Source organism: Diachasma alloeum, unplaced genomic scaffold, assembly GCF_001412515.2.
Source record: "Diachasma alloeum isolate Michigan unplaced genomic scaffold, Dall2.0 Dall_scaffold_00179, whole genome shotgun sequence".
NCBI lineage: Eukaryota > Metazoa > Arthropoda > Insecta > Hymenoptera > Braconidae > Diachasma > Diachasma alloeum.
Window position 1 is genome coordinate 5,778,985 of NW_021680345.1, and position 10,045 is coordinate 5,789,029.

The 10,045-nt window shown below is 41.3% G+C and overlaps 1 protein-coding gene across 1 annotated transcript; it reads right to left on the reverse strand.

The window, feature by feature from the left end:
- Window positions 1-1,813: 1,813 nt before the first annotated feature.
- LOC107041196 (radial spoke head protein 3 homolog) lies at window positions 1,814-8,280 on the reverse strand. Its single transcript, XM_015261640.1, has 7 exons — window positions 7,027-8,280; window positions 6,198-6,279; window positions 5,960-6,115; window positions 5,745-5,873; window positions 4,189-4,392; window positions 3,467-3,716; window positions 1,814-2,505 (listed from the first exon to the last, which is right to left on the reverse strand). The coding sequence occupies exons 1-7, from the start codon at window positions 7,839-7,841 to the stop codon at window positions 2,327-2,329; spliced, it is 1,815 nt and encodes a 604-aa protein (XP_015117126.1). The 5' UTR covers window positions 7,842-8,280; the 3' UTR covers window positions 1,814-2,326.
- Between the last annotated feature and the right edge of the window lie 1,765 nt (window positions 8,281-10,045).

Genomic DNA, 10,045 nt, shown 5'->3' on the forward strand with positions numbered 1-10,045 from the left:
ATGTTTGAAAAGCTTGTAATATGACACGTGATCGCTGGCCCCTACGAGTCCTCAAGTTAATATGCCATATCAATAAGGACATGTTATTTACCCATTAAATCTCAAGTATGCCGATCTCAATTGCTCTTTCAAAGCAGCTTTATCCTTTCGATAGCCTGCGCTTTACATTTCAGTAGCGAAGCGGTAGAAGGAGATAAGTCAATTTTAACTATTGACCAGTTTTCAATCAATATCTCGGAATCTAAGGGAGATGGCAAAATTTTTGTTGTAACCTTTTTTGTGGAGCCGATTGAGTGCTACAACAAATGTAATTACGAAAATTTCTATATCTCTCTTAGATTCGAAAATATTCCTCAAAAACTCAACTGGGAGATAAGTTGATTTATCTCCGTTTATCACTTCACTACTGATTTAGATGTTTTCAGTTTTCAAGTTTTCCAAATAAATTAAATGACAATTTTTTTTTATGTATTCCTCATCAATATTATTTAAATTGCATTTTGCAAAATATAAATATTTCTATAAACATTTTCTCATTATCAAAAAATACCCGACCTTGCTTACAAAACAGTGGATTATTTCCCATGAAGTGGCAAAAAATTTATAGATTTTTCTGAAAATTCTTTGCAATTGTTGATAATCTTTAAATTTCTCGTAACGATAGAGCTATTTTAAGTGTTCCAGTTGTTTGTGATTGAATTTGAAAAAATTATATACGTGGAATTTATGTATTTTAGGTGAAGCGTAAAGAAGAGCGTTTGACACTTGAAAATGAAGAATCATGTGCAAACCAGGTGACACCGGTCCCATGACAAACTAATAGAAAAAGCCCTACGTCAGTGTGGGTTAGAGAGAGGATCCCCCGAGTTATTTTTGTTCAAATGGAAATAATGGGGTGCCCTATATAAAACACGACTCACTGGGCACACAAGTTTCGCGCACAGGCTAAATTGGGGTCCACTACTGCTTAATTTAATCCAATACAATATGCCCTTACGCGAGGTGGAAGGGGGGAAAGAATTAGATGTAGGGTAGGTGGCTTTTTAAAAGTACCCGGACCAACTTCAATTTACTGTAAAACCTCATCCTATTATATGATTTATCTAACGCTGATTGCATTGGGCTGGTTTTCATTGACAGTACTGCTTTGAAATGAATCATTTCATTTTTTTTTGTCCACCCACTCTGTCATTTTGATATCATGTGACTCTGGAGTTTCTCGATTATTTGAGTTTTTCTGTGGATTTTAAGAATATCGTCTCCGAGACGATGAACAATGGGCACTGAGCCGCCACCATGTCATTGAGTACATTGCGGGAGGCTAAGAAGATATTACTACATACTTTTAAGACCTTTACTAATGAGGCTCGATTGATGCGACATCGTGTCGCCAAACCTAGGGGTTCTCTATCTACTTCCTATCGTAGCAGTAAAACCTCAGTGAGGGACTCTGTGTCGACTCTGGTTGCACCTAAATTAGGTACACCAACCCGATCGTTGGTGCAATCTGGAAAAATGTCATTTTACCAGGTCCCTTCTTTTCAGTCAGGTATATTCGTTTTCGGCCTTATCTCATGTCATCTTTCGCTTGATTTTTTTACAGTTCCAGAAATAAACTCACCTCTATGGTGAGCTGTATACTTCTCAGGAATAAATGACGATGCGCCTCAAAGCCATTACTGAAAGATAAATATTTTCCAAAACTTATGTTCCTCACATTATGAAATCAATTAAACCGAAATAAGCATAATGTGCAACATTTTTGTCATAATCCCTTTATTCATCAACTCACAAAAGACGATAAGGGAAACAAAAACTTAATCAATTCAGCGACTAGATTTTTTCGAATAGCTCCTGTTAATCTGCTGGACTACATTTCGCCTTTTTGCGTAAACGAATTTTCATAGTTTTCAGTAATTAATGGAGATATTAAAATATTGTCTTGCCTTGAAATGTTTGATCTTTTCAATCACATTGCAGTGGTTCTTTTTATGAAAATACAGAATCACTTGGAGAAAATGATAATGGATTTGTAATAGCTAGTAATATTACGGGCCCCATGCCTGGAATATTTACGCTGTGGATAGAGAAACCCCAGTGAAATCATCCCGGTGTCGGTAATGTTGGAGGGGAATATGGAAGGTAGCATCGGGAGACACAGAGGGTGAAGACAGAGATGGATTTGTATTGCAGCTGTGTATACTGGTATAATACGTATGGTGGTACATGAGACGGCTTCTGGCCAGCAGAGTAGTACGTACTAGTCCAATGGCTTGTCGATAATGCAAGTCAAGGGCATTTAGTTTTCCAGCAATTAATAAACAGCTCATTGAATGGCATTTGGCGATTGATAACGCTCAAAATCAACGTCTCTTCCGCCACCACTCTCTTCTATCTCCGTCTGGGAATCGTATCGTGCCACTGTTAATTCTCTCGATGAGTCATACTCTTCACCAAGCTTCTTATAGATCGTCGCCCGATTTTCGAGAATCTCCTTGATGATTTCTGGAAAAGTAATGCACGCAGATTGTAAAACTCGCGTTAAAATTCTAAGGAAAAATTCATTTTCTGTCGAATATAGTGGGAGGCTAGTGAGCTCGTAGAACAACGGGTATCCGAGATTGTACCACCAAGATATGATTATTTACGATGTTGTAACAGAAACTGCGATGGGCACAGAATCGTTACCGAAAATGGACAAGTGAAATTTACTTGAAGAAGAATGTCGCGTCACTGGGGCGACAGTCGTTGACACAGAGCTTGTTTTGTGGCAGATGCCATCGCAGTACCTGAGTTTTGTACAAGAAGGAATTGAACGGCTTCAGAAAGCACTTAACCTGTAATTATTTTACAATTCCCGGTGGGGGGGTTGCCAGTAGGTGCACAAACTTCAACTAATGGGCGATTTCATTAAGCCGACCGGTTTTCGAGACAATATTTTTGCATGGTGCACGACCATTTTCCCCATTCGTATTCTCAACTTTTTTTCACCATCATTAAACATTTAAATAACTCAATTAGGCCCGACGGCCTGGCGCAGTGAGTAAAGTCGTTGCCTCACGTGCGCAAGGTTCCGAGTTCAAATCTCGGTCGGGCAGAATGGTGAGATCTAATCATTTTAAAGTCTTGATCATCATCGCAATATACTCAACCGAGTCGAAGCGATGTAAAATAACAATTAACAAGTCACATGAAAATACAGCGATTAAAAAAAAAAAGTCAAATCGCATCGTTTGTTCAGGAGGAATCGTGGCACAAAATTTTTGTCACAGACGTACGCACACACATACACACATCTACACATACAGACAGGTACCTGAAACGGGTCAGAAGGGGTTCCAAAGGTCATGAAACGTGGAAAATGCTTAAATTTCCACATTCGATTTTCGGGGTCATTACAATAACTTCCTCCCTTCGGGTCGGGAAGTTAAAAAAAAACTCAATTAATGATATTTTTTTAGTGTACCCGCTAATATCTCGCGGCTCTCCATCACTGTGCCCATTTCCCTCTTCACTTCGTTCATGAGCCACGGAACGAAGCCCTCCTCTATGTCACCCCTTATTTCATCCAACAGGAATCCAGACATTTTCAAATCCTCCAAAACCGCTGGAAGCAATTCTGCGATGTATCCCGTCAGCAAAACTGCCGCAGCCACTCTTTCCTCGGTTTCTTGCTGTTCATGTACGGCTTTCTCGTGTTGTTTCACTCTTCGATCCTGAGAATAAGAGAACAATTTTGGATACTGTGCCCCTGGGGATGTATTTTTGTTTTTTATTCTTTTTGAAAAAATTATGTTTTTAGAGTCATGTCGGTATATATGTATCCGACTTGTTTTTTTCTGTCGAAGAAATGCAATTTATTGCTTTCTTCGCTCGCATTGACGGCGATGGCTGTGTGGTTAGAGCGCGGGTTTGGCACGCGGCCGTCTCGGGTTCGATTCCCGCTGGAGAAGGCAAAATGATTTTTTAATCCTCTAATTTTCACAGATTCATTGTCCGAGCGGGAGTCTCGCAAGGGGGGACTGTACCTGGTCAAGATCTTTCCCTCAAGTGAGGTTTTTCCTTGGCCCTCGGCGAATGCGGCACAAGGGGTTGGGGGTGGGAAGGGAACAAATCGTAAAAACCCGAGAGGGTCCTATCGTAAAAAGGAGAAAGGAAATCGATCTCGCAATCGAAAAAAAAAATTACTTTCTCCTCTCGCAGTCTGCGCTCCTCCTCTTCGAGCCTCTGCTGCTCCGCTTTCTCGGCCGCTCTGAGCTCCAAAAATCTCCTCTGCTGTTCGCGAAGGGCTGTCTGTTCCTCTTCCTCCAGAACTTCGATTAGCGCCTGTTCTATCGTTTTTCCGACGAGAACTTCGAGAATTGGTTGCACCTCACTGTCGTAGTCAAAAAGCTGAAACATGGATGCTCAAATGTGAAAGTGACAAAAGTGTAAATTCCCTGATGAATCAAACCTAAAGTTAACTCTGGGTTCATGGAAATTTCCCAGAGTTTCTTTTTTTTTCGCTGGGTTTTTTCCATAACCCCAGAGATGACCCAGAGTTAACTTTGGCTTTGATATATCAGGGTTCGTATCGGTCTTAGTTTTGAGGCTTTCGCAGCCATAATTATTGATATCAATGGCTTCCGGACGGACGCCGCGTTCGGACTACCGCCATCGGAGCTCAGAGTCCAAGCTCACAGACCGATTGATGCAAACAGTGTGACCAGATCGTAACTTCGGCCCATTTAAAATTGTACAGGATTTGGCTATAAATAGCCAAAATCTGGCAACCCTGGATGCAGACTGAAATGTTTGCAAACGTCGGCGCAAGACTGCAACCAAACGCGGCAACCATCCGGAAGCCAAGGGTATCGCAGAGGTCGCTCACGTCGCCCGGTGAGATCTGAGTCTCGGCGTCTAATCCCGTTTTTCCGGGGATGTACGGTGGGGTTGCAGGTCTCTCCAGAAAATAATCCGTCTGTGTGCCGATTTCCGATTCATCGGGCTTTTCATACAGCTGAAATGTCGAGTGAAAATTAGCCCTTCAACATTTAAAAAAATAGCGAAAAGGGCGAAGGAAGAAAGAAGTATGATGATAGCGACCTCTTCGAGGTACATTTCCGTCTGAACAGGCTCATGCTTCCGACCTGGAATAGGTGGGGGTGATTTAATTCTCAACATCATCGATCTGGAGGCCTGTTGCTGGGATCGTTTCTTGGCCATTTGTTTTTTTTTACACGGTGAGTGTTCACCTTCCAACTAGAAATCAATGCGTTTTCGAGAATAGACATTGAGTGACATTGCTTTATTTTGGTGAATATGAAGTTAAATGTAGACTCACGAGCATCGGAGCGGCCAATGTAGTGCCACGTACAACCCGTCGATCAAACATAATGTTGCCGAAAGGAAGTTGTTGATGATCGCTGCAATGCAGAAATTACATTTATGAATTCAGCGCTATGATAAGTAGCTTCCCTTCCGACTCGAGAAACGCCGAGGTCATCCGTGGGGTGTGAATGAGGATATGTTCGTGTTATATGTTGGAGTATGTTTCATTTTGACATTATGATTTATGCTAAACGCAATGAATATCCAATCCTTTGAGTACAGGCATCGACAAACTTTTCGCTATCACGCTATTCTCTGAATATTATGCCCGATCCGGNCTGGATGCAGACTGAAATGTTTCCAAACGTCGGCGCAAGACTGCAACCAAACGCGGCAACCATCCGGAAGCCAAGGGTATCGCAGAGGTCGCTCACGTCGCCCGGTGAGATCTGAGTCTCGGCGTCTAATCCCGTTTTTCCGGGGATGTACGGTGGGGTTGCAGGTCTCTCCAGAAAATAATCCGTCTGTGTGCCGATTTCCGATTCATCGGGCTTTTCATACAGCTGAAATGTCGAGTGAAAATTAGCCCTTCAACATTTAAAAAAATAGCGAAAAGGGCGAAGGAAGAAAGAAGTATGATGATAGCGACCTCTTCGAGGTACATTTCCGTCTGAACAGGCTCATGCTTCCGACCTGGAATAGGTGGGGGTGATTTAATTCTCAACATCATCGATCTGGAGGCCTGTTGCTGGGATCGTTTCTTGGCCATTTGTTTTTTTTTACACGGTGAGTGTTCACCTTCCAACTAGAAATCAATGCGTTTTCGAGAATAGACATTGAGTGACATTGCTTTATTTTGGTGAATATGAAGTTAAATGTAGACTCACGAGCATCGGAGCGGCCAATGTAGTGCCACGTACAACCCGTCGATCAAACATAATGTTGCCGAAAGGAAGTTGTTGATGATCGCTGCAATGCAGAAATTACATTTATGAATTCAGCGCTATGATAAGTAGCTTCCCTTCCGACTCGAGAAACGCCGAGGTCATCCGTGGGGTGTGAATGAGGATATGTTCGTGTTATATGTTGGAGTATGTTTCATTTTGACATTATGATTTATGCTAAACGCAATGAATATCCAATCCTTTGAGTACAGGCATCGACAAACTTTTCGCTATCACGCTATTCTCTGAATATTATGCCCGATCCGGCGTTTATCTTCATATAATGCAGACTACTAGTTCTCACCATTAGTGAGCGCATTTTACTGAAACGAAATATTCACCCAATACGAGTGCGAATTATTAATTCAATACGAGTGCAAGCGAAAACCAAGCCGTCTGAGTTGAAAAATGCGTTCCAATTGTGCGGAAAATAAACATTTTTCATGACTTTCTGCACTGTCAAAACGATTATTAAAGTATTCGAGAGTAAAAATAATGTGATAAAACGATTAATAAGACGACAAACGGTGTACAATATATAAATATAGAGTGTGGCTCATATAAACACACTGGTGGAGTATTTTAGTTTACCCCGGACTGATTATGATGGGGACTGTGCCTTCAATGGGTCGCAACTTTTTCGGTATTACTCGTTGCATCGGCGGAAGTCTGCTAGAAGCAACTGGAAGTTACTTTTGGCGGATCAATATGCATATCGGTAATGAACAATTAATTCCATTGACGATGGTACGAGGTACAATGATGAACTTACTTCTCGGCACTGTTAATAGTTGTAAGCCTACTGTTACAGAGTCGCTTGACTCGCTCTTCATTAGCCAGAGTCGTGGAGTTTACTAATTTAACCGTAAAATCAACAGTCGCTTTCAATGCTGCCTGGCATCTAGCATTGTGTTTGTTATGACGTACTTCCGGTCGGTGGCCTAAAGATACTAACGGCCGGAACCTAGAGCGCGGCGGTATGTCATCGGGGCCGTGTTCAACAGTCTCATTGCCAAGCCATGTGCCATTTGGTGAAATACCAAGGAGAGCTGCTACCTCAGGTGGTGGCATAAGAAATTCACCGCTCTTCACTGTCGTTATAAATGGCTTCTTCAGATTTACCATTTGCTGTTTATTCCTCAGCCCCACTTTTCTACTCAACTCCTGATGCTCCTGATCTTGAACTTTTTGCAATTTTGCGTTCAGAATATCGTTGAAGTTCTCGGTAGACAGACTCATAGCGGATTTAAGGGACTCGTCGGTTTTTTTAGTACTCAACCCGAGATTATCGTGACTCTTGCTGTGTTCCCGTCTCTTCAAAGGATTCACCTGATTATTTTGCAAACTCGCCAGTACAAAATGATCGCTCGATCTGCTGATGCGCTTCTCCGAAAGCAAGCCATTTCTCTCATTTTTCCTCGGACGATTACCATTGACTTTCGGGTAATCATCGTTCATCTGATTGATATGAAGGATTGGCAGGGTGGTTTGAAGATTATCGCGGTGAATGACGGTAAATGCTGGCGCGGTTTGCGCCTTGTGGGAACCACAGTCGAACGGTGCCAGAGCAGATATTCCCGCCGGCATCGTGAATTTCTCTTATTACGTGTGCAGTCAATACATCGACGATTTTTTAAATGTGGAAAATTTCCTCGAAGCCATTATTTTTTTATCGCTTTCTTAGGAACATGAGCATAAACAGGAATGCATGCACTGGGAAAAAAATCGATCCAAATGCAGACGTCACACTGTGAACGACTCTCTTTGAGAGGTCTTGTAAATTATTGAGTCCTCACGATGGCCGTTGATCGAGACATTGGTAAATTATTCACAATGGGTTTTTCACTCATCGCGATTTTAGGCGTACGATTTTGGCAACTGGCAGTGGAGATAGAGGTCGCGTTGGGCGCAATTCAAATTTGAAAAGACAAGAAAAATAGAGGAAAGTTGGCGTTGGAGGTATTCTTGCTCTCGTTGTAGACGCTGCCACTAACTATGAGGTACTAGAAACACTTCCAATGCCCAGGACAGGCAATCGTGCGTTCAACGAGTTACTGGACAATGTCCGACACCGTCGGCTCAATATAGGCTACAGCCACCCCCCCAGATAGCCAATATGTATATATTTTATATGGCTATGCTGGCCAACTCAATACCACTGACCGAACGGCTTCTTGCGCGCATGCCTTTTCCCTCCGTACAATGACCGACGAGAAAAAGATCTAGACGTAAATACCCTTCAGATACAAAAAAAATCCAATTCAAATGATTGATCGCCAGTAACCCCTGGAGTTGAGAATTGACATGAAATGTTTCAAGGATCCGGGACTTGAGTTCAAAATTCAAAACTTCGGAGGGAAGGTTGGGGTAGAATTGACACTTTTGACTTTTTTAAAATGTTAATGACAAGTTTAAATGTTGATGAAGTTTAGAATTTTTCTTTCACTGCGAAGAACAATTATTTCCCTTTGTGATGAGGCTATACTGAGCTCAATTGATAAATTTTCTGAGTTGTAATTTAAAAGAAAGTCGTAGTCGTAGTGTCCATTTTACCCCACTCTCCCCTATTCATTGTTGATTAAATGAAATGAATTCGGTTTAAATAATGAAATAAGTTTGGCTCTGGAATGCTTCCACATGATAATAATTTCATATTATTTTTTACGAGTCGTTTGTCGATGCTTGTTAATTCATGATCTAGGGTCATTACGACACTGCTATGATATTTGAATTTCTCATGGATTTGTGTTACGAATTTGTTGCGTGCACGCACGTCGTAATATATCATGCGATTATGTATTTCTGCCAGAATTTTATTGACGCGTTGACCGAAGGCCCTTCCAGTGGGTGTTATTCAATCACTGATTATCATTCTTACGTTTGATTTCGGTATTTCTTCTGAACATGCAAAATAGCGCGTGGACTCTTGACAAATGTGTACGTTTCCCTCCGCGATGACGTCAGTGGTGGGATATTATACGGCTGTAACCCTCGGGTACACATTTTGCACTGCTGACTAACTCTCGATGCCATCATGAGATTCCTCCAATTTCCTAATTTACACACATTAATGCATTTATTTCTGCCGAGTTTTACACTAAATTCCCTCGATAATGTGAATATGTTCTTTTTTGCTATTGAACATTCATCAGGAACACTAATTAAATCGGATTTATCATTTCCAATTGACACACGAGAGAGGATAACGAAAGAAACTGATTATTCCTTATGTTTATTGGAGAATGTCCTTGTTGCCACTAGCAACGTAATCTTTCCATGTTCCATTCGCATCATCGATAATCAATCAATAGGCGTGTTTTTCATTATTATATATTTTGGCATCTACCGCTGGTCAGAAATATTGAATGAAAGTTTAATAAATTGGAAAAATACGGAAACAGATTCTCTTCATGGAAAAAAAATTCATTTGCGAGCGGAATGAATAGTAAAGTAGGAATATATAATGACCATTTCATCAATGTTTCAAAGGTATTTGTAATTGTTCTGCGAACGCCACCTGTTGTGTTCCTGGTGGCAACTCCTGCAGTGCTCACTCGGTGCGGATGTCCGAGGGTATATTCAAATGTCATTTAGAACCCGTAAATAATAAATTACTGCGCATTCAATTGTGAGAATACGTTATTTTATTCTTAACGAAGGGAATAATGCATTCTTCCAGTGTATGATGTACAAGAAAAAATTATATTATTAATACACATGTTGTGTGCAGCATGAAAATGCTGCCGTACCTCAGTTGAAAGTGAATTGTAAACTGAGCCGTCGAACGCGCG